The sequence below is a fragment of the Ipomoea triloba genome, chromosome 3, assembly GCF_003576645.1.
Source record: "Ipomoea triloba cultivar NCNSP0323 chromosome 3, ASM357664v1".
Lineage (NCBI taxonomy): Eukaryota > Viridiplantae > Streptophyta > Magnoliopsida > Solanales > Convolvulaceae > Ipomoea > Ipomoea triloba.
In genome coordinates this window covers 22,714,653-22,740,378 of record NC_044918.1, presented here as the reverse complement: position 1 = coordinate 22,740,378, position 25,726 = coordinate 22,714,653, and the positions used below count along the sequence as shown (strand labels likewise).

Sequence of the window (25,726 nt, the reverse complement as noted above, 5' to 3'; positions counted from 1 at the left end):
CATAATTACACATAACGAAATTGGAATGACAAAACGGTGTCCGTCGCACGTCAACTCCCCATTACTTAGTTAAACGACGTTGTTTCGGACTAAGGTTCACAGTGCACTGTGGACCCTGATCTACGATATAACGATTGCCGTTTTGTACCATAGTCCACACATCCACAATAAAATTTGCCGTTATATATCAGTTGTTATGCCATGGACCCGATTCCACCTTGCAAGGTGGATCCGGGTCCATGTTCACAATTTCATAACTCCATGTTCATCATTTCATAATTTCATGTTCACAATTTCATAACTCTATGTTCACAATTCCATAACTCTATGTTCAACAGTATCAAAACTCTATTTTCAACAATATAATACAATTTTTGAATCTATATAACAAAATTGTGAATAGTGACTAATATAATTTTGTATATTGAAATTTAAAATCGCAAACATAGAGTTCTAAAATTATAAACATAGAGTTATAAGATTGTGAACATAGATCCGAGTCCACCTTGCGGTCCATAGCATAATTTGCCGTTATATATTGGGCGAGTTTAATGCCAGCCTTGTTGAATGAATCCTTTGGGCTTTGGGCCACAATTTAACACTTGAGCGCATTTTGATTTTCGAGGGTAGCACGTGCCCAGTTGGCGCCAAACTCCGTCTTCCCGCGAATTAATTAGCGCGCCAAACAAATATTTTCTCTTCGCGGCCAAATTCGTTTATGGTATGATTATCACTGTGCATAAAACGTAACATCTTAGCCAAACCCTCAAAACACCCATCCTCGCATTTCCGCAACAATGGCAGCTCCTTCGACATCAATGGTGCTACGAAAGAGAACCCACGCTACGAATCCCTTTTTACTGGGCTTATTGCCCAGGAAGCGATCCAGATCAAAGGTAGAGGAAGAAGAAGAAGAGGGCGAGGATTATGGTGATGTGTGCTGTGAGAAATGCGGGTCTGGCAGCCGAGGATCCGAGCTTTTGCTCTGCGATAAATGCGATCGAGGTTTTCACCTGTTTTGCCTCCGCCCCATTCTCGCCGCCGTGCCCAAAGGCTCCTGGTTCTGCCCTTCTTGCTCCAAACTTAAAAATGTTACTGGTACGTTCTTTGCTTTCTCTAATTTACTCCATTTTCAATTTTTTTTTAATATGCTGAGTATAAAACATGAGTATTGTACGCTGTTTAGCTTTTTGTTACTGAATTTCGATGATTAATTGACTCAATTTCAAGTTGAATATTTTCATAATATTGAATTGAGATGTTAGAGCGGGCTGCTTCACTATTTTTATTCTGTGAGCTTCATCAGCTCATTTAGCTAAATTAAGGTCTATTCCAATCTATTTTGCCAAGAGATTTATGCATCTTTTTAGGGCCATGTTTGAAGGTGTTTGATTTTTTTTAATGTATTTTTGTTTTTCTCAAGCTATATGAGTAATGAAAAGGAAAAAATTGTGAAATGTCACTGAACTTATCACTTTTGTCCAATTGAATTACTGGACTTTGAATTTATCGCTTACATGATATGCACTAATAGTTGCCCTTTCGTCTGCCATAATAGTTGGGATTAAAGATTGAAATGTTTTCAACTCAAATTGCATTAAAATATATCAAAAAAAAGTGTTTCAATCTTTTTTAATTTAGTGACCTAATTGTACACAAGCTATAAATTTAATGACCTATTTACAAGTGCTGCTGCCTTTTACCTGTTTCCTAATCTTGTAAGTAACTTAATAAGCATTCTTCAATTTGCAGAGTTTCCTCTCATCCAGACAAAGATTGTTGACTTCTTTCGGATTCAGAGATCATTGGATGCAACGGACAACCTAAGTGAAGGTAAGCAGCAAAGAGCAATTGGTTCCACGCCTGTCTTCAGACTGCTATTCTTTTGTTAGTCTTTCAGTTCCAATTTAGGTTCTTTTACATTTCTTCAGGCTGCCACAAGAAGCGAAGAAGAATTAGTAGCCTGGCAGCCTCGAAAAAGAGGAGAAAGTTATTGCCATTCAATCCTACCGAAGATCCTACCAGGAGACTCGAGCAAATGGCATCGCTAGCAACAGCATTAACAGCGTCGGGGGCAGAGTTCAGTAATGAGCTTACTTATATGCCAGGCATGGCACCGAGGAAGGCAAATTGTGCTGCACTTGAGCGCGAAGGGATGCAGGTATATTGAGTGTAATCTCGCATTGTTTTAAGTGAACAAAGTGCATAACTTGATCAAGACTGGTTAATAACCTTGCTTTCTGAAACATGGAAATGCACATTGACTATTGAGTGAATGTATTTGGCTAGTGTACATTGGTCATTAATTATTTTTGCGTCTTTATGCTTTCTGTAAATAATTAAGTTAACTGATTAGTTTATTACAAATGGCATTTCTGCCCACTATGGACAAACAAGGAACTAGTAACTTTGCTAAGAGAGTAGCAATCATCAAGATGTTTTTGCCTTTAGAATTTTTTTGCTTGTTAAGAAACTTCAAGTTCTTATGAAGGAAATGTTTGTAGCTTCTTCAAAAGTCTAAGGGTGTCTATGATCTATATATAATTCAGGTAATGTCAAAAGAAGATGCCGAAACCTTAAATTTGTGCAAGAAAATGATGGAAAGAGGTGAATGGCCACCTCTTCTGGTGGTTTTTGATCCCAAAGAAGGGTGAGTGTAGTTAGAATTTGCAGCCAATTTATCAACTGCCATCTTTATTCAACATTTTATTTTGCTAGATTTTTCAAGTGTTCTCCCATATGATTATGGCAGATTTACTGTTGAAGCTGATAGGTCCATTCGAGACCTAACCATAATCACCGAGTATGTTGGAGATGTTGATTTCTTGAAAAATCGCGAGAACGATGATGGAGATAGCATGATGACTCTATTATGCACTGCTGAGGCTTCAAAATGCCTTGTTATCTGCCCTGATAAACGCAGTAACATAGCTCGCTTCATCAATGGCATTAACAACCATACACCGTAAGTTCGTCCTTCCATTACTGTTAGCACCATTTAAGTTAACTAGTATAGTAGTGAATTGGTATGCTTGTGAGTTTGATATCAAAGTATACCACCATGAGCCAGCTCAATTGGCGTGAGTAACCGTGCACTCTTATCCTCTAAGAGAGGTCTGGAGTTCAAAAATCTCGCTCATATGGAAAAACCTAAAAAAGTATACCAAATGATGTTTATGGTTTTTGAAGAATGCAATGAAGGGTTTTTTGTGGTGTGAGATTGAGATAAAAAGTGTTTGTAATGCAGGGGAGGAAGGAAGAAACAGAATGTGAAATGTGTGAGATTCAATGTAAATGGAGAAAGTCGAGTGTTACTGATAGCAAGCAGAGACATTAAAAAGGGTGAAAGGCTATATTATGATTACAATGGATATGAGAATGAATATCCAACTGAGCACTTTGTGTGACTGACCCCCTCATAGGACAAAGAAGGCTGATGATTGATCTAAACAGTTTAGTGGCTCACTCCTCACTTCATTATTCAAGTTAAATTACCATTGAAGATTATTTCTTCATTTACAAAGAATAGAAAATGATCAATGTAAATCCCAATTTCCAATTTTGTCTTGTATCACTTACCCTCTGATACTCCTGTAATTTGCTGAAAACTGAAAAGGGGTTGTTGGGTTGTGTACTTTTTGTTATCTTTTCAAATTTGAAAAGAATGTAAAACAGCATCATATGCTTTGTAGGAATGAATGGTCACAACCCAACAATTTTTTTTCCTAAATATCTTCATTTTGTGAAAAAAATTTATATGCATATTTCTATTAACTTTAAGAATCTTGAGTGGTTTTAGGGGAAATGAAATGAGTCTATTGACATTAGAAAATGCGGTTTAATCAGATTGTCTTTTGTCTCTACTCGGAGTTAGGACATCATCACCCTCTCCATTCTCGCTTCGATCTGTTGCATATTAATGCGAATCAAGGTTGAGACTACCTTAAATATGCAGCAACTAATGTCATTCTTCATCCTAGGAAGTACTTGAGAGATCATCATCCATCAACAAATTATCTTGGTCTGTTCTAGCTCCTTGGAACAAATTGACCTTTGGAATTGCTTTCTTCAAAAAGTTTTTGCCAACTTATTCAAGTGCACATTCTTGGATTAGTAGATTTCCTTGACTTTGACTACAAGAATCCAGGCTGTAGGTAAGAACTAAGAAGAGCTGAAAGGTATTTTATGATATTGCAAACTCCTGTGGCATTATACTTGGATTACCATTTACCTGACTCTTTATCTAACTGGAACAGTGGGGATATGGTTTGAAGGGTATGAATGGGTTGAGAGGAGGACATATATATATATATATATATATATATATATATATATATATATATATATATATATATATATATATATATATATATATATATTAATTACACTCACGTCTCGTAATAATAACATAGCCAAGCCATCTAATTTCCTAATAGCAAATAGTCAATGATAATTTTATTGAATTAAATTAGTATATTTATATGATAACACTGCACCAGTTCTTATATCGTGGACCGCGGTCCACAATGCATTGTCGACCGCGATCCTCAAAACGACGTCGTTTTGATTAATGAAACAGACAGATGAATTCGCGCCACTCACTTTTTTTTCATATATACTGCAGTTTCTTTTCATATATACTGCAGTTTCTTTTCATATATACTGCAGTTTCTTTTCAACATAACTGCAGTTTCCTTTCAACACAACTGCAGTTACTTTTGGATATAACTATAGTTTCATTCGATAATATACAACTGTAGTTATATCAAAAAGTTTTAAACTACCTCCGCCCCCACTGAATTTTTTTTCTGGATTCGCCACTGCCTCACTGATGAGTATTTCCTTAACAGGATACAATCTGGTTTGCTAATAAGAACCTTGGTCACGTGAGGGCACACAATGCATAACAACAAAACACGTGTCTAAAAGATGATAAATGTACGAAAAATGCATGTCATCTCATATAAAATGCATACAAATAGTCACGTGTGTGTACACAACCGCAAATAGCATATATGTGCACAACACAGATAATAGTGTGCATTCACCCAAAGCATATTAAAGTGCACACAATAGAGTATAAAAGTGCACACATCGCACTAATGTCGACGCAGTGATATACAAAACAAATCAAAGTTAACCATAGAAATAATCCAACCACAAAATAAATAAATATATAATACAAATATAACAAATGGTATGAGGGAATCTTTCAAATTTTTCATATGTAGATGGACTTTCTATACACAAAGGATTAATTTGTCCCTAAATAATAATCATTTCCTTTTTTGAATGCTATGATTACATGATAGTCATTGATCTTTTGTTTTCTATGATTTAGATATGTTCTCATGTGGAGTGTGTTCTCATAGGAACATGCCCCCCTCCCCCCTCCCAACATTATATCTCACGAGAAAATGTTGTCATCTATATGTGTGTGTAAGAGAACTTTGTGAATTTGGTCATTGGCCCAATCATATGGGCTTTTAGCCCACCATTTCATCTTACATGGTCCTCAACTCACATTCACTGATTCACATCCTCTAATTTCAGGCCTTCTTCAACCAGTACAAAAGAAATTCAGAATTATTTCAAAAAAAAAAAAAAAAAGAAATTCAGAATTGCAGCATCTTCATATTGTCATAGTCTTGTGTATATATATGTGGTCACAACTTGTGCAGCCAAGAAGTACTGGAGGAGGTAGTAGCCGGACTAAAATGTCAGAAGTTTCAGAACACTTCACTCTTAGCATATGATTATAGCGATCATCAATAAAAATAAATGGACCACCCTACTGCTCTCAAAATTAATATTTCAACAAAGCAACACACCCAACTAGTATAGGGTGGTCCATTTTTCTTTACAGCCTGCCAACAATAATCAATAAAAATCTATACTTGTACTTCAATTCGTCACCCAACGGTGTTGTTTGGGTAATAACTATTATTCAATTACGGAGTATATTTATACCTCAAAACGGTTTAAATTTGATCCTAACAACTAATTCTTCCCCTGTTAGATGCAATATAAATAAGTTTCCTATTACCACAGACCTGCACTTCTATGGACTAAAACTTTGTGGTGCACCACAGATCACTACTAAGTGCACTATATATATCATTCTTAAGTACATTATATATCTGCACTAAATGCACCATAGAAATACCCTTTCATTTTGGGGTGACGGAGGGATCGTACCATTCGAGCCGTTTTTTTCATGCTTTTCCCGGAGGTCTGGTGTAATAAATTATTAAAATATCACCACATTTTCCCATTTAGTGCACTACAAGTACACTATAGATCACTTAAAAGTGCACCATAAGGCACTCATAAGTGCACCACAAGACACTCATAAGTATCACACCAACCCTTACTGCGCCATCTAAATATACATGGTGCAAGAAATTATCAAAATATTATTATGCGTTTTTTCCATCTTTATTAATTTTTAACTGATGATCTGAGTGCATCCAATGATCCAGATCAACCGTACAATCCCATGGGAGCAATTTGTCACATCTGAACCAACTTTTATATTTATATATATATATATATATATATATATATATATATATATAAAGAAACGAAAAGAAAAGAAGAGAATAGAAGAGCAGGTTCAGTTTATGCACTCCCACACTGAGGAGTGAGGAAAGGAGAAGAGAAGACAAGGTTTTGAGCAGATAGCAAGAAGCCCCACTGAACAGTTGTCTCATTTTTTATTTTATTTTTTATATTTCTATTCTTTTTTTGATACTATGATAGTAATTATGATAAATGAACATTTATATTTAATTTTATTATTTTAAGGTTGATATCATGTTTGTATGTACTGCATGGGTTGCAGTAGACGCTAGTCGGACGGTAGACTAGCGCCTAGCGCGTAGGCGGTTTAGAAACAACGATCTAAAAAAAATAGTGCATGTGTGTAGGTGTATGTCACACACACACACACACACACACACACACACACACACACACATATATATATATATATATATATATATATATATATATATATATATATATATTCATAATCAGGTGTGACCGCGTCTTAACATGTGGTCAGTGCGATCGCACCACTATGTGAAAATGCACCACAAAAATATGTAGGTACGTATCACCAAAAAACATAGCACTACTTATGCAAATATACACCACACAGTGTTAGGAAATGCACCATTAGGGGCAAGGAAGTTATGGTGCATTATTTTGGGTGTGGTGTATTTTTTGGTGTTTTTGTGTATTTTCATTGTGATACATTTTCTAAGATGTATATTTGTATACATAGTAGTGTATTCTGCACCTGCCGCACAAGAAGTCGCGGCCACATTTGAATAGAAATATACATACATACATACATACATACATACATACATACATACATATATATATATATATATATACATCTTACTTCTCTGTTTCATATAAATAAATAAATTTAAACATATATAAATATAATACAAAAAAAAAAAAAATAAACAAGGCCGACTGGTCGGAGTTAACTCTACCGAGTTGGGCGCGCAAATTAACTCGGCCGAGTTAGGCGCTACGTAGACGCCTAGGGAGCAATTCGCCTCAACCTAGGGGCACCTAGCTCCTAGGTGGTCTAGGAAGCCGATTTTTGGAACAGTAAATTTTGTAGTGCACTACAAATTAAGGGTGTGTTTGGTTTAACAATAATGGGAATAAAATATTTGACAATAATAATGAGTTATGAATGTGTTTCGAAACCTGAAAAAATGACTTCTAGAAAATATTTTCCTTTTCAGTGTTTTGTTGCATTTTAGAAAACTGTCTTAGTGTGTTTGGATCATTTTCCAAAAAATGAGTAGAATCATATTAAAAAATCAATATTATTTCTATTTTTTTTTAAAAAGAGAGCAATGGTTTCATTTAAAAATAAAAATTAAAAAATTAAAAAAACCTTGTTTCTAAAGATGGAAGCCAGAAAAACTTCAGGTTTCCAACGGAAACTAGTAAATGGAGAATGGGAAAAAAGTTATTTTCCATTTTCTGGAAAATGACTTCCTCCAAAAAAGGGAGAGTCATTTTCTGGAAATAATGGGCTTGTTTTTCCTTTGACCGGAAATCAATTTCCGTTGACCACTAGAAACGCGAAAAATGATTTTCAAAAATTATTTTCCGAATTTTCAAACACAGTATAAGTAGGAGTCACTTCATTTGGTAATAAATAAAAATTGGAATCAATATATATATATATATATATATATATATATATATATATATATATATATATATATATATATATATATATATATATATATGTATTACCGCAGTTGATGGTCTCAGGTGCGGTTGTGCTGTTAAATTTGAGTCATTGATCTTGCATTTAGGATTAACAGTGATTACAAAAAATGTGTGGTGACAATTTGGTCTTTTTGTATTTAGGTCAAATTTATGGTGCATGAATTTTCTTCTTAAGGTGCATGGTTTTCCTTCTTAAAGTGCGTGGTTTTTGTGCTTAAGGTGAGTTAGTTGTTGAAACTTAAGGTGCATGAATTTCCTTCTTAAGATGCATGAATTTCCTTCTTAAGGTGCGCGAGTTTTCTTCTTAAGGTGCACGATTTGTATGTTAAGGTGCGTGGTTTGTGTACTTAAGGTGCGTTATTTTAAACATTTAGGTGCGTGATTTGTGTGTTTAAAGTGCGTGGTTTGTATTTAAGGTGCGTCATTTTGACGCTTAAGGTGAGTGACTTGTTTTGCTTCTTAAGGTGGTTTGTTTTTTCTTCTTAAAAAAATAATATAAAATGAATTTTTATTAATTTTATAAAAAGAATTTCATGAATTCCTGTAGGTTGTTTGTCATTCAGGTGCTTAGATGAGAGCATTAATGTAGGAGCGTGAGATTTTTTTTTTAAACAAAATTTTATTTAATGCTCGAACAATGACCTTTGTATTTCTAAAATTTTTTCTCCTTTATTTTTGATCCGTTCAAAAGTAGAGTAAAATGTTGGTGAGTTTTGTAATTACTAAAATATTTGAATCCAATAGTAGAATAACAAAAATAGGCAAACAAACATGATAATGAGTATCAAAATCGGGAAGATTCCATTTGAACAAAGCACGTGCATCTGAATACTCTGAGATTTGAATAGTCATCTCTGTAAAAGAGAGTAAAACGGTCAAAGATAATGTGTAGATTGGATCCTTCACCAATATGCAATATAGGATGTAAAAGTCTCAAATCAAACACCAGTTAAAATTTGAGTTTTAGAAGTAGTGGTCCTAGTTGGAGTTTTGCTGGTGTTTGTTTCAATGGGTTTTACAAAGACTGGTGCAAACAAATAAGAATAGCAATCTGCAAGGGGATTTTCTATGAAATGATTAGAACAGAACAGAACTGAACCCCACCAGGATAGTTGTCAATTGTCAAAACTGCAACAGAATTGAAGGCAATATAATGCACCTTCCTCTCTTCCCCATCCAAGGCCCAAACTATGCATCATTACTTCTTGTGATGTTTTTACTAAAGCGGCCGTTTGGCAAATAGTTATTAGCTAATAGCTGATAGCGGATTGACTTAGTTAATAACTGTTAACGGATTGTGTTAGCGAGTTTTATTAGTTATTAACTAATTAAATGCAAAATGATCAGGTTACTAGTGTATTATATTACTATTATTATTATTATTATTATTATTATTATAAAAATAAACATATATTAACAAGCTTAAGAACCTCGTAAACACTAATCAGTAATTAATCACATGTCTTGTTACTAATTACCTTCATGCTACTAGGCAATGAGGCCCATCGACGGGCTCAAGCATCCCATTGCCTAGTACCGTGAAAAGACAACGGGAGTAATAGGATTGGTAGACGAGACTGTTGAACCTGTCTACGTTGTTTTTTGTTTGTTTTTAATTATTAGGGGGTGTTATGGATAAAATAATTTATTTTCTCAAAAGGCTTATCAAAAAAAAATTGCTTGAAGTAGTTTTTTGAATTTTAGTGTTTTGAAACAATAAGTTGTTACAAAAAGTTGATTAACCAAAAGCTCATATTGAGGATTTGACTTGGTCAAACAAATAATTAATAGTGATCAAACAAATCAAAATGGGCTAATAAGCTATACTACCATGCCTAAGTAGTCCATTATTATTATTATTATTATTATTATTATTATTATTTGTATTTTTCTTTTTTGGTTTTGTGATTTAGTATTTGTCAGAAACCAAGGATGAATGCCCTTTATTGTCCTTGTCCTTTCCTTTGTACTGCTACTTTAATTTGTTTTGTTACATTTTTGTAGCAATATAATTTAATTATGGTGATGGATATATGTGGATGTTCCATCAACCACTTTTGTTTACCATGTAACTAACAGAAGAGATGGGATTGCTAAAACAAAGATCAGATCAGATCAGAAAAGAAAAAGTGTGGTAGCCATGGCCTTTACTCAACCTTATGCTTCCCCACTTTTGTGAAATGCAGCAGGCTGGGAGGGATCAAAGTATTTCCCAATATGATCCATCTAATTATTCACTGCTCTTCTCATCTTCAGTATGTTGTGGAAAGGGATACTAAGACGGGATTAAAGTTGTGGCGTTAAAAAGCTCATTAATTACATTTTAGAACAATTTCGCTAGTACCTAGGTGCAAGGCATAAAAAACAGTATTGTTCTCCAAGATTACACAACTATTATGTGTATACTCGATCGTTCTCAAGAATCGAGTTTCACTAACAATTAAGTTACCATGATTTATATATTCCCAGATGCCTTATCGGGTCGGAACATGAGGGCCTTTGGAATTGTAAATTCAATAGTTTGGGAAGAAAGTTAATCTATTCATAGAATTGTATAACGCATACATGCATATACACAACATAACTTAAATTCGTTTCTCCCTTAATAATTATGATTTTTAATTAATGGGTCAAGTGTCACTTATGGTTGTCACTCAACCACACTACATACACAATAATATATATCCGCCAGGAAGGAATGAGGAAGCTGACCGCCAACACTAGCATGTCACGAGTCACAAGCTAAGTAGCACGAAGCTACTAATTTTAAGATTTTTTTTCCCTGCAATTTGACATTTCGGTCCACTAAATATTGTTTCTTCTGTTTTTATTTTTTATTTTTTCAAAAAAAAAAAGAAGTTATTTTAGGAACCATATCTCTATTTAATTTAATTAAAAACTAGAATTAAAGCATGTGCTCCATCTCAATTAAAAGGCTAAGCCTGATCTTTTGCATGGCTCTGATACCAAATTAAAGCATGTGCTCCATCTCAACTAAAAGCCTAAGCTGATAGTTGGACTGCACATATTATATTTATTCTCACACTATGCATATAAATATTATATTTAAATTCGATGGGGTTTGAAGTCTTGGAGAGGTATAAGTTGAGGCCTAAGCTAGAAGGGGCTAAAGAAGGGAGCATATAGGTTGAACCTAAAGGGCTGAGGAGGTAGGATGCAATTAAATTGGAATAATGAGGAAAATTTGGAAGGTTAAGATGCAAAGGTTGAAGGGTTTAAATTTGGACATGAAGGAGCAAAAGCCTAAAGGCAAAGGTGCAAAGGCAAGGGTACAAAACAGGACCACAAGATCAAATTAAGTGCAACAAGGGCTGTGGGCGTTGTTTATCTAGTGCATCCATGCAAGCACACACTCCCCTATACCTTGTGGCTGTGTGCTCGACATTTCTAGGGCATTCCATTCAATGTGTACGGAAGCATAAGGACATGGGTGGGAGTTACACGGGAGGTTCTCCACTTGTCGTGTATTTTGGAGGGAGCAATTACCTTTTCTTAGCTAAGAGTATTTGGGGTGAAATTAAATTTGTGTGAGAAGGTATCCTCAACTCACACCAGATATCGTTCTCGAATGACTGACGATAGGAGTTAAGTTTCTTGCCTCTCAAGCATGAGGCAATAACCCTTCAATTAAAAATCTAATCCAAAAGAAAGGTTTGGATGATGCAATAATGAAAAAACCAGCTAATTAACAAAGAAATGAGATAACAACAAAAGAGAAAAGCTGACGGAAATAGGAAATTAGATTAGGACAAGGAAACGCAATTGAATCGGGAATAAGGGAAATAGTCAATTGAATCGGGAATAAGGGAAATAGTCAATTGATTAGATAATGGATGTCGTATTAATCAAAAAGAAGCCTTTTCTCAAGATCATTCCACATGTATACAAATTAAATGAAGTAATAACATAAGTGATGCAAATATAACGTTATGTGTGCGTAGCCGTTCGCACTAAACATTTTTGGGATCAGATCAGATAGCTTTAAGTTAAGATTGATCTAGTAGCTCAAGCATTAGGTATGGCGATCCGATGATAGGGTGAGAGAATAGAAACAAAAGAAATTGATTAATAGTCCGTACGTATGTCCTATAAAGCAAAGGAAAAATACAAGGCGAGGGGCCAAAACTCATGCAAAGCTACGCTTAGTGACAAAGTGGGTTACGTTACGTTGCATTGTGGAGATGGACACATCCTAATCATATCATTTCATCACCGCCAAATTAAAGCCCCACAACCACCACCACATATCCATTCCTTGGTGGAAACCCTCGACGTTGCCACCACTTCCACCACCATCTTTTCCATAATATACCATCATCAGTAGCTTTCCTTTCTTCCCTTTATCTTGTTCCCGCCCCCCTTTATTTTGGCCTTTTGGGTAGTATATATGATAATGACAAACAAAAATATCAAATCGGTTCTTTGTAGGTATTGTACTTGCATATTCAGTCCTAATTGAATCACCGATACCAATTCAATAACTATCATACATATATAAGTAATACATGATGTATTTCTATAAATCATTTACTATATATATACATATATTTTTTTAAATATAGGCGGGCTAGACACGTTTAGGCTGGTTTTGCCTACACCCACAGGCCTTTAAGGCCTGCTCTTTGGTGGGTTGCTAAAATCGAAACACACCCCTACCCATATAGGGGGTAGGCCGGCCAGGCAAAACCCATTTTGAAGGCTCTATGTGTAGACAAGCATTATCTCTATATTGTATCTATGTTCTTCAATAACCAACCGCCCTTTATACTTTCGATGCTCAAATGTTTCTTGAACATACACCAGTAGAGAATTGACCAAAAAAATGCCACAATACACTTCTTTACTTATAACTAAAGATGCATAAAGTAACAAAAAGAAACGTGGTGGTGTTTAGTCCGCTAATATATATATATATATATATATATATATATATATATATATATATATATATATATATGTATATTATTGCATTATTTAGTTCAAAAGATTGTATGGGTTAATTGAAAATAATTAAATGATAACTTTAAATTTTTGTCAATATATAATTATTTTAACTTTATTTCAAAAGAAAAAAAAATCGCTTAGACTAGTCTTGGAGTAGTGCCCATTCAAGTTTTAGGTCCTATATGGAGTTTAATTTTAACTAGTTCAGCATTCTCTAATATATATCTATTAATTGAATTGTTTTATCAAATGGTTGTAATGATTAAGTGGATTTAATATTAAATAATAACTTTAAAGTTATTAGTTTAAATCTTTAGTCATGTGAAAAATTTTATTTTTTTTAACTTCATCAAAATATTAAAAAAAAAAAATTAAACTATAAGCCCCCTTCCAACATTGGGCTCTGGACAGGTTCCAAGCTCACTCGCCCTTAAAGCCAAGCTTGTTGAGATGAGACACTAGTATGAAATGGACTTTAATCCATTAGTTGAGTTCGGGCTGAGAGATATTTTAATTTCATTATTTATTTGTAAATATTGAAAACAATTTTAGTTTTTGTTATTTGAAGAATGCTATTATTATTTGTCAAATTTGACGATATTTGTTATTAATCAATTGGTTTTTAAGTTGTATTATATGGTTCACAGTTTAAACTAAGACGTGATCCTTTTTACAGAGAGATCTTGGTGGATTTGGGGTCTATCTATGAATAGATATAGATATGTGTGTATATATAATGATGCTATATATAATTTCACTCAAGTTTAAAGTCAACCCCATTTGTAAGGTTGCTGGGGTTGCTAGCTGCCACCGTTCTGAGGTCACATGTATGCATATATCCATCGCACCTGCTCAATTCTGAATCATAATTAAGTTAGATCTCACCACCCCCATCCAAATAATTAGCAGCACGTTTTGTTCACGGAATAAATTTTGAAATAATAGAAATGCTATTCCATAAGAAATGAAATAGACAAGGAATAGAATAAAATGGAATAGGCAAGGAATGAAATAAGAATTGTATTCTATTGTTTGGTTCGCGAAAGGAATAGACTTTACAAATTACTTACAGTGTTTGGTTGGTTTAAGGATTAGAAATGAAATATGTTTTAAAAGACATAAATACCCTTATAAAATATGTAGTAGTAGTAGTAATAATAATAATAATAATAATAATAATAATAATAATAATAATAATAATAATAAGAAGAAGGACATTCATGTTATTATTAATATTAATATTATTATTATTATGTAATAATAAAATAAAACTTATAATAATATTAATAACAATAATAAGAAAAAAAGGAATAATAATAATTATACAAAACAAAATTATATATAAAATAATTTTTTAAAAACACAAATTAGAGTGTTTGATCCCACATCGGTGACTTATGAAAAGGAGCTCAAACCTTTATATAAGAGAATCATTGCTTCTCTTTTGAAATTAACAATAGGATGGATGAGGAAGCCTTGAAGAGCCAAAAATATTACATTGTTCTTCAAAATTATTATATTACATTTTTAATATAAGTATTACATTTTTATATTGACTCGCCCTCGTCTCATGAACAAGGATTCGTGAGACGGTCTTACTCGAGGTTTTGCCAATTCAATATAGAAATAAGGAATTGTTCTCAATACTATATTTGTACAAGTTAACAAGGGAATTTTTTTTATACATATGTTAAATAGATATTTGGAAAATAAATAATTAAATTAATTAACACTATTACTTTTATTTTCTTAAAAAAAGTTAGGGCGTATTCAGAAAATCTCGTGGTCTAAGAAGAAAAAGTAATCTAGAATAAATATATGCATGAAATTCTAACAAACAAAGAATATAAACTATCTACTTTCAAGCCAAAGACCTTGTGGTCAAGTGGTATTCGATGTCCCGATTAACACTCCCACATGGATGATGGGAGTGGGTTCGAGTCTCAGTGGAGGTAATTGTTGACTCGATATTATATTCTAATAGAGTCAGTAGTACTGAAAAAAAAAAAAAAAAAAAAAACTATCTACTTCCAAACTAGGTAGAAATATGAATTAAATATGGTGTGCAAGCTAGAAAAAAAAAAATCGTTGTTGAAGTGGACAAGTTTCTAGCTAGCTTTGGAGGCTTGAGGGGTGACATGTGGGACATTATATCTTTAGGGTGGGTTTGGGCTTATTATCACGCTATCCTTTCATCCTTTAATTTGCAGCTGAGAATTGAAGAACGCATACTACAAAAGGCATATGTCACATCCCTGCTCCCCTTTTTACTTTTTTTAATTCATTCATTTATATCGTACTATTACCATGCATTATATTCTACGCATGTAAAGCAACACCTATCCTGTACTTTAGGTTTTAATTTGGTGAATATAATAATAATATAGAGGTAATTAAGATAGATTATTGCAACCTAGCTGCTATTTTGATTTGTTTAATGATAATAATCGAAGAAATCTCTAGCTAGCTTCCAAAATGTTAATTCCATTCAATTCCAGTTTAAACAAGCAACAAAGTCAATTATGCTATAAGAGTGTTTTAGTCTTTAACTTTTTACTGTTACAATATGCAACCCTAACTCTTCAAAAAAGTTACAATTTTAACCCTAGAGTAACAAAATTATTAAATTCTATTAAATTTTACTTAGTACATGAGTATTTTAGTGTTTTTAATGTTCCTTTAATTATAATCTTGTTTATCATTTGTAAAATAAAAAACATAATTTTAACAAGGTCACTGGGGATCGAAACTGTAATCATTTGATATAACAAGTTGCCAAAACATTGCTAATGGGGTCTAGTGGCACGAAGTGACTTTCACAAATGGGAAGTCATGAGTTTGAGCCCCAGTCATGGTTCTTCAACTTCCAAATTGTTACAATTTGTGGTCCAATTTACAACCATATGTTGTCTCCGATTGTAGTGGGTTTACTGTTTAGTTTTAAACTTTCAAATTGATCACTCATGGTTCTTCAACTTCCAAATTGTTACAATTTGTGGTCCAATTAACCACCCATGGTCCTTAGTAAGTTTTAAAATTTGACCGACCCTAGTCTTCCTAGAAGTATCACGTTAAAATTTATTAGTTGAAGGACCATTGACAGTTAACTTGGACCACAGATGATAACAATTTGAAAGTCGGATCACAGGCGGTCAATTTAAAAGTTTAGGACTAAACGTGTCAAAATCACAATACTCGGAGGACCCTAGATGGTTTAACTCTTTTTAATTTACACTAAACTTTGAAGGTAACTTAATGTACACTTATTACATTGCAGAGGAAGGGCATTGGGTGAAGGCCTGGCATCAGAACTTTTAATTAACTTTTAAGAATTGACCTTAGTGGGCATTGGGGTAATCTTTTCTGTCAATCAAATATAAGTAATAAAAATAAATATTGAACTGTTATTATATTAATAAGAAGTAGTTTAGGAGATGATGCATGTATGTGTCGGCCATTAGAGCGAGCAGTGCATTGTAAATACTTTTGGACTGAAATAATGTAATGTATGCGTGCGCAAGTGAAACTTTAATTTGCTTAGATAGCCAGCAATGGTGGTCTAGCTAGTTAATTGCATTCACACAATTAATCATTTATTGCTTAAACTTGGTCGCTTTCATATTGTAGATTCATCAAGCTAAGAACCCATACATGTATGTTGACATGTTGTAGGTCTCTTTTGAGTTATTTAAGTTGAATTTAAATTGTTGAAGATTTTATCAACTAAAAGTACAAATTAGTTATTAGGGGTTGTAATCACAAAAAATAATATTAATTCAAAGTTTATATATATATATATATATATATATATATATATATATATATATATATTAAACTCCAATTTGGCTACCATGAGTGTCAATGCAGGTTCAAGATATCTGGATAGTCTTTTGATTCTTTAACTAAAGGCCTCCGATCGGGAACTCAAGTAGCTTGATCTTCGAAGAAAAAGAGAACTTATTGGCATGTTCTTTGTTGAAGAGCTTCTAGACTCAAATGGCTTGATCTTCAATAATGGCGGTTTGGATCAACATATGAAATAATTGTATTTTATTTTCAAGATTATTTTATGGTGATCTTGATGTTTCTAAGATGTTATCAGGATATCTTCTCTAACTACATAATTGTAGAATATGATATGAACTGTTTGAATATGTTTAAGCTCTTTTGATATTATTTAATTAAACAAATTAAATAATATCACTATTATCTAAAATGTGTATAAATATATTAATATTCAAAATCACTATCTTTCAAATTTCCCGTGTCCAGTATTTGGTTAAAAAATGTCGGGTATTTCGTTAAGAAATTATAATTACAATTGTATTTGAAATTAAATATTTTATAATTATAATTAGTTTTATTGAACGTAACATTTCTGTTTGGTAATTTATAAATTAAAATCAAAATAAATAAATATATAAAAACATACACTTATATATATATACATATATATATATGAGCTAATTTTTTTAATGCGCAATGCGCAAAAAATAGGTGCCCGATATTAATATTTTATAATAAATTTTTAAATTTATTTAGATTTTAGATATTATTGTAAATAATAATAATAATAATAATAATAATAATGTAAAATATTTTTATAAATTTTATATTTATATTTTAGGAAATAACTAACATATAACTTCAATATATAATGTGTACATATATTATTATTATTGAAAAAATAAAAAAATATATAGTGGATGCATGTGCATGGTAACAATAGTGGAAAAGATAACGGAAGTTATAACGATAGGGTTATATTTGTCTAATATATTATAAAGTACAACTTTTATAGCATAATGTACCAAAAAAATTAACGGAAAAAACGGACATAAATGAAGGGTATAACATTCATTCGCACTTATTATGTTTTTAGATATATATATATATATGTTAGGAAATAATATTAAGAAAATAATATTTCCAGAAAATAATAAGCACAAAAGAAACGAAAGGAATTTCTGGACAAGGATAAGCTTGAGTCGTGTACTCACTACACTGTCCTTAAAACCTTATTTGCTACCTTCCTTGGTGCTAGGAGCGTTGTAACCTAGGTTTCCCAAGATAAAACAAGCTTCAATTTCTAGTTTGAGCACTCAAACTTCAAAACCCAGCGAATAAGAACAAAGGCCTGAACACAGTATGCAAAGAAAGGAGTAGAAGCAGTTTTTCGAGAGAGAAAAGTATCTTTTGTTGTTGTAAATCTGCTGCTTCTACCATCAACGTATATAGGAGTTGCTGGAATTAATAGCATTCAATCATAGCACTTAATCTAATCATAAACTCAGCCTTGTAACCCATGTAACGGTAGACTACTACCTGAGAATTGATTCAGATAATAAAATTGGAATTAACCCGGAATTAATTCCGTAACAGATGAATCAAGACTTGAAAGGTTACTACCCGAGACGAGGAGTTACACCGAGGTGATCAGATTACACGAATGATCCTGGCTGAGGACTAGAGGCTTCGCGTTGGAAAAAATGTGCGAAAATTTGGCATAACTTAGCCTACAACTGAACGACATTCGTGCCCACGCACACGAGTCAAGCCCTTTTAGGCTCATTTTGGGAGCCGATTTGCACCACCTCCTCCCTCGCGCAAGAGAGAGCCTCTATGCTATATAATTCACTAAACCTAAGAAAGGCTCTTGTATAAATAGTGGTGCAAACCCACTTACCAAACCAATGTGGGACAAAGCCTCATTCTAAAGTTTTTCCCACCATTTTCCAACTCAAATGGGTCAACTTTCAGAACCAATTTCTCATTCACCCATTATCCGTTTTGTGCGTATAATATATCAATCTCTTCATCTAACTACGAAGAACCCGAATCCACTTTGACCCAACCCAAATCGAAAGTGGACCTCATATATATTTGTACCATAAAATAGCCACTTAAATTGTCATTTTTATGCTATTTTCCAACAATATATAAATTCTAGATTGAATATAATGTATGAGAGATGCCTTATTTTCTTTATTTTCTTTGTTTTTTTTTTCTCTTCCTCATCTTCTATTTCAATGTTTAAAAGTGACGAAGAGAAGTAGTAAAAAAAAAGTGATGAAAGGAAAGGGAATGACTCTTATGATAATTATTACTAAAAGATTTAAATCCAATAATAGATTAAGTAGCAAAAATATACAAACAAATATGATAATGAGAAATAAACATGATAGTTGATGTCAAAAATAAAAATACGAGTCATAGAATATAAAACTTATCAAACACACATGTAACTATTTAACAGAATTTAATTTATCACTTTAGATCTTTGAATTGCTACTTTCATACATAATTATGACAACATGAAAGAGGGCTTTCGAAATTTTTTTTTCAAAAAAAAAAAATGACAACATGAATGTTTGGGACGAAGGATTGGAGGGTTGATTTTAGCATCCTGTTATTGAAACATAGCATTGACTACTACACAATTATAATAAAATAAATTAGTGCATTCGCTACTAGCTATAGATTATGGCATAGTGGTAAGCGCATAATTCGGATAATAGTTATCAGAGAATGTCACAATTTTGAATCCTATTGAAATCATATTGTGCAGTTGAGAGTAGCAGGATAGCCGAGCCCAGCATTTTACTATCGAAATGTGGTGTTAACTATTATATATGCAAGTATAATAAAATAAAGGTTAAAGTTATGCATTCGTTACTAATTATAACTTTTGATACAATGGTAAGCATTTGATCTTGATAATAATGTACTCATCAACCTTGTAATTAAAGACTAATTTAACTACTTTTGCCTACCCTAGACTCACAGAGACAAAATTAAGTTGCAATTAGCTATTATGAGTATTTAGAGTATAGTTTGGTATTAGCCATAGTCTAATTTTTATTTTTTAATAGATCTTAATTTGAATATCTCTTTCCGCTCTGGTGGTCTAGTAAAAAAGTAATAGAATATTAGTGAATTGAAATCTAAATGTTGTTAATACAATGTATATAGTTGGTGAAGACAAATATTTGGTCCATAATCAGCCATCTAGACTTTGAAAACCCATTAATTTTAAAAATTAAAGTTTTAGAATATAATAAAGTTGAAGTACTTCAAGTTTATTATAGTATATAGTGGGAGCTGAGAATCTGGAGTGCAAGAAGATCAATCCAAACGTGCATGTTTATGGAATGCCAACGAACTACAAATGGGCATGACGAAGCATAGAATCTCTTTGATTTTTGTTGCTTAAGAACCAGGCAATCCCTAAATACATTTCTATTTATTATTTGTTTATTTTATTTCATTATATTCCCTTTAAATTTCAAAGCTTGCTGCCAATCTGCCATAATTTCAAAAATAAAAACCTAATTGTTTGAATATGTAGTGTTCGCGTGTGTATATGTAATACCACAAACCTTATTTAATAATTTTTTATTTACAATTATAGTTCAACTTTATGTTTTGCTTTTAAAACATTTACTCCATATTTAATTTTCTTTGTCAATACAACGATGATCACAATAATTCAACTATAACATTTTATATCGATAGACATATTAACACAATTACAAAAAAATTTATGCATCAATAACAAATATATAATTGCAACACAAATATATCAGGATTAGGTATTCTTAATTAAGACATGTTAATTAACTACATCCATACAAATTTATACATGATAATGTAAGTATTTTCCCACATAGAACACAATATAATATATTGTATTATTAAGTGGTTGTGGTGCAAGTAAATAATTAAGTCAAGAAGTGATTTTGTCAGTTAGGTAATTTAGCATATTCATTTTGCCTTTAACTGAATATCTGCTGATGGCATGTATAGTAGGCTTTTAAGCAATATAGTAGTCCTGCCACAGCTCCTACTTTCAGAATACACGTATCATCTAAATATTCAGGAGAGAAGTGGTAACAAAAACGCTAACGTTATCTCGGAGGTTTACCATCCAACATGCAATTCTAATAATTATGGCGAGAGATATTCTGATAATCCTAATTAAAGTTTTCGCTATTACGAGGTTATTAGGCTACTCGTAATTTAACTCATTTAGTTTTACCATATAAATATTTGCCTTATTTAATATTATATATATATATATATATATATTAAAAATTAACTCTTTATTCAAGATAGTATGACTGACTGACATATAAGTTTTTTTTTTTAAAACAAAGAGAATTTTATTGATAATTAAAACCTAGGGGATGAAAATCCCCGCTGATCATACAAAAGAGCCAGTTTAACCTTTATAGGTAAAGAAGTACAAGAGTGAAAAAGAGCGGGCGAGCTACTGTTAAGTCCTTCTGAAGCAAGTGCGTCAGCCACCAACATATAAGTTAAAATTAGATTATATCATAACTGTAATTTCATCTCCAATTCCAATTATTAAAAAAATAAAATAAAATAAAATAAAACCTTGTCTCTCTAGCCTTGGGTGGACCTCTTATTAGCCCATATAGGTCAATTTTTTTGGTATATTTCTCTATATTAGTAACAGTAATTTATGAAATTCTCAGTTTTAAACTTTATATATAATTGTTCTCAAAAAAAAAAAAAACTTTATACATAATTTCTTATGATACCATGTTGTAATTTAAAAAATAAAACTTTTTTTTTCTTTTGAAAACATAAAACTTCTTCTTTAATCATCATTGTAACTTTATTTTTAACAAAATGAAACAACTATGTTCATGTATTTTTTTTAATTTTTTTTTATAATTATATGTATTTTTTATTATGGTAAGTTGAATATTGATCAGTGATTATTTTCTTTAAATTAGGTCTTGTTTGGTATTTTTGTTTATTTGATCATTATTAGCTAAAGAGTCACTACATACCATCTGATCACAAAGTGTTTGGCCACTATTAGCTATTTGATTTGGTTAAATAGCCAATATAAGTGTTTGATTAATTAACTTTTTGTAACAACTTATTACTGCAGAACACTAGAATCCAAAAATTTGCTCAAAGTAGTTTTTTCAATCAACTTTTTGAGAAAGTCATTTTGCATGTAATCAGTTATCAGCTAATAGCTATTTACCAAATACTCCCTTACTCATTTTCTTTGACAACATCATTGACGATTAGTATACTACTCTATTAATAATCTTTTTAAAAATAATATACAGATGAAATAAAACTGCAAAGATAAAGAATATGTGAGATTACTGTGTCTATCATTCTATAAATATATGTCTAATTTTTATTCCTTGACATGTCTGATTTTTTAAAATTATTCTTTCATTTATTATATGAACTCTTTATTAACACATAATGGAGTTGGTCAATCCAAAGGTAACTAATAAACTAAATATTAAATATTAAGTAGTGATTTTTATAAGAAAGAAAATCATTTTTCTAGTGCTTTGAAATAGTTACAATAAGTGCTAGTAAAAGAAATCTGTCTTGAGATATATTCTTAATATGCTGTTTTTTCTCTTTTAATTATTTAAAAATTATTAATTTATATAAGGGCATCCTTGATCTCTTTCCCATACATTGTATTATTGCAGTATAATGCTTCATCATACACATGCCACCTAACCTAGAACATAAGTACTCAGAAACACGTGTTTAGTACAACCATAATTAACTCTAAATATGGTTTATATATATGTGTATGTATTTATGTATTTGTAAGAGACATGATGAAGCAAATGAATGTGTTTCTGATCTGGAAATGAAAACTGCAGCATAAAGAATATATTCTAAAATAATTGTACTTTAAACTTTTTATAATAACCTACCAATTTGACCCTATGATTTTTTATTTTTTGATAAAAATGTTCAACTTATCTTATAATCATTTAAAAAATTTTGTGTCAAACATAATTCTCGATTTTATATGATTCAAAAAAATCAAGAAAGCGCCATAAATTAAAATGTATACATCTATCACTTCTAACCATTTTCTAATAATAATAATAATAATAATAATAATAATAATAATAATAATAATAATAATAATAATAATAATAATAATAATAATAATCTCCAAACCTCTTAATTTAAATTGTGGTTGATGTATTTTTGTTAAAACAAATTTATTAATATTCAACTGCAATGGGACATATGTTTGATAAATTTGTATCTAATTATAACTTCTATTGTGATATGTAATTGAAATTCGGATTGTCATGATGTTTTCTAAACCCTCTTCTTTGATTGTTATGTAATATTGAAAATTCATATATATTACACAAAATATTACTGTCTAAATAAATTGTAGTTCTCTACTTATCAATCATATTAATAGATACCTAACCAATCAAGTTTTATGATGAACTTTATTGGTAGTAAGGGTGTGTTTGGTTGACAGGTTTTGGTATAAGGTATGAGTATCAAAATGATTCTTATTGTTTGGTTGACAGGTTTTAGAATACTACTATGGGTTTGGAATACCTCATTAATTGAAAAATCCATACCCTTATTACATAAGGGTTTCATTTCCCTTCCTCATCTCCTCCCCAACTATTAATAATCATTCTCATCCCACCCTACTACCAAACAAGCGAAATACTTTCACCAAAATCCATTACCCTTACCAAGTATTTGATACTCATAGCGATTTCGATTTCCATGTGCGAACCAAACACACCCTAAGTGTTACTAGCTAGTTTTAATGACTGATTAGTAATAATCACGTACGAAATATTTTTTAGATTTCTAAAGTGATAAAAAAAATTGGTCAAAAAATCATTTTCAACCCTGATAGAGATGACCAAATTAAATTCCAAATAGGTAGAATATAACGTATCTAAAGTTCACAAGTTCAATTATTGTCAACACTCTCTTGGTCAAACTCATTACATGCAGAAGGACTTCTTCATGCAGTTTACTTTTCGTGTGTGGTTTGCGAACTATTACACAAGAATAAACTAAGATTTACCTATTGTACATCTTTAAGTAGTGATCACGAGTTTTTTGTCATCAAAACAATCATTTTCAACCGAAAACCTCTGTTTTCTGTTATCCAATTCTCCAGTTTTTCAAAAAACTGAAAAAAAAAATCGGTTAGTAAACAAGCCCTTAGAGTCAAGGCCGGATTTTAGGGCTATTAGGCCTCTGTATTTGAGTTACACTAGGAATCTCTATTCTAGTCTGTTTGAGACTACTCTTGTATATATATCTCAAGTCCCTATCATTGTAAAGATTGAACATTATTGAATATACATAATCTGTTCTCATCTGGTATCAGCCTGTTCAAGTTTCTTTCCTCATGGCCGACGGATCTGTTGATTCTTCCGAACGGACCGTCTTAGATGCTATCACCTCTTCGGTTTCTTCGACCGTAACCTCGCTTTCTGCCGCCCATCACTTTGTTAGTGTCAAATTGACTAACAAAAATTATTTGTTCTGGCGTGCACAAGTTGTTCCGTTTCTACGTGGTCATGAATTGATGGGATTTGTTGACGGATCGAATCCCATGCCCAATCCGTATCTTCCCGCGGCCAATGCTACTTCGCCGACCCTTCCGAATCCTGCTTACGCTCCGTGGGTGCGCCAAGACTAGGGAGTCCTTAGTATGATGGTGTCCTCTTTGTCGACGGAAGTTATGCATCTTGCGATCGGCCGTGAAACATCCAAATCTCTGTGGACTGCTATTGAGGAATCGTTGGCTTCGACTTCGCACTCCCGGATTCTCTTTCTTCTCGGCCAACTGCAGTCCCTTCGGTAGGGTGATTCATCGATCGCGGATTACATCGCACGCGCGCAGGTCGTGATCGAGGATCTTGCGCTTGCTGGCCAGCCTGTCGCGTTGGAGGATCAGAATCTGTACCTGTTCCGCGAACTGCGCCCTGAGTTTCATCCGATGAAAGCTTCGATCGCCGGTCGTGGCCATGCGGTTTCGCTTCAGGAGATCGCCAACCTTCTCGGCTCCCACGAGTTTGTTATAGGAGCCTCCTCTGGTGCGGAGCCGACGGCCTTCATGTCGTCCCGTGGCGGTGGTCGGCGCCCGTGGCGTGGTGGACAGCAGCAACAGCGCGGCGGCGCTGGTGGACAGTTTGTCGGGACTGGCGGGCAGTAGCAGTCCCGCGGTGGTAGTCCGACTGGTCGTGGCGGTAGGGGCGGTCGGTCGCATGGTGGTGGTTGCGGCTCGCGGAACGGCAATTGGCAACCCAAATGTCAGTTGTGTGGAGTGATTGGTCATACTGCTCCCAGGTGTTATTCTCTCATTCACTCTCAGACCCAGGCTAATTATACATATTCTGCTAATGCCCCGGATTTTTCCACTGATTCTACTAATCTCTGGATCCCTGACACTGGAGCCACGAATCACGCTACTCCTGATATTGCTGCGCTGTCATCCTCTGAGGTGTATTCCGGGGGTGACACTCTGAGAGTTGGTGATGGTAAGGGGTTAAATATTAGTCATGTTGGTCGTGCATCTTTTGCTACCCCGTCTAGAATATTTAAATTATATGATATTTTACATGTTCCGGGTTTGTCTTCGTCTTTGTTATCTGTTTAGCGGTTTACTAAGGATAACAATGTTTTCTTCAAGTTTCAT

At 32.9% G+C, this 25,726-nt stretch overlaps 1 protein-coding gene across 1 annotated transcript; it reads left to right on the top strand.

Annotated features, from left to right (window-relative positions):
• The first annotated feature begins 793 nt into the window (after nucleotides 1–793).
• LOC116014199 (histone-lysine N-methyltransferase ATXR6-like) lies at nucleotides 794–3,721 on the top strand. The gene is made up of 6 exons (XM_031254200.1): nucleotides 794–1,098; nucleotides 1,753–1,833; nucleotides 1,932–2,161; nucleotides 2,550–2,650; nucleotides 2,753–2,965; nucleotides 3,248–3,721. The coding sequence occupies exons 1-6, from the start codon at nucleotides 798–800 to the stop codon at nucleotides 3,405–3,407; spliced, it is 1,086 nt and encodes a 361-aa protein (XP_031110060.1). The 5' UTR covers nucleotides 794–797; the 3' UTR covers nucleotides 3,408–3,721.
• The last annotated feature ends 22,005 nt before the right edge of the window (nucleotides 3,722–25,726 follow it).

Bases quoted from the DNA above. Each gene is read 5' to 3' on its own strand.
- LOC116014199 (XM_031254200.1), top strand. From the start codon at position 798: ATGGCAGCTCCTTCGACATCAATGGTGCTACGAAAGAGAACCCACGCT. The intron at 2,162-2,549 runs GTATATTGAGTG...TATATAATTCAG, and splicing joins TTGAGCGCGAAGGGATGCAG to GTAATGTCAAAAGAAGATGC. The intron at 2,651-2,752 runs GTGAGTGTAGTT...TGATTATGGCAG, and splicing joins GTTTTTGATCCCAAAGAAGG to ATTTACTGTTGAAGCTGATA.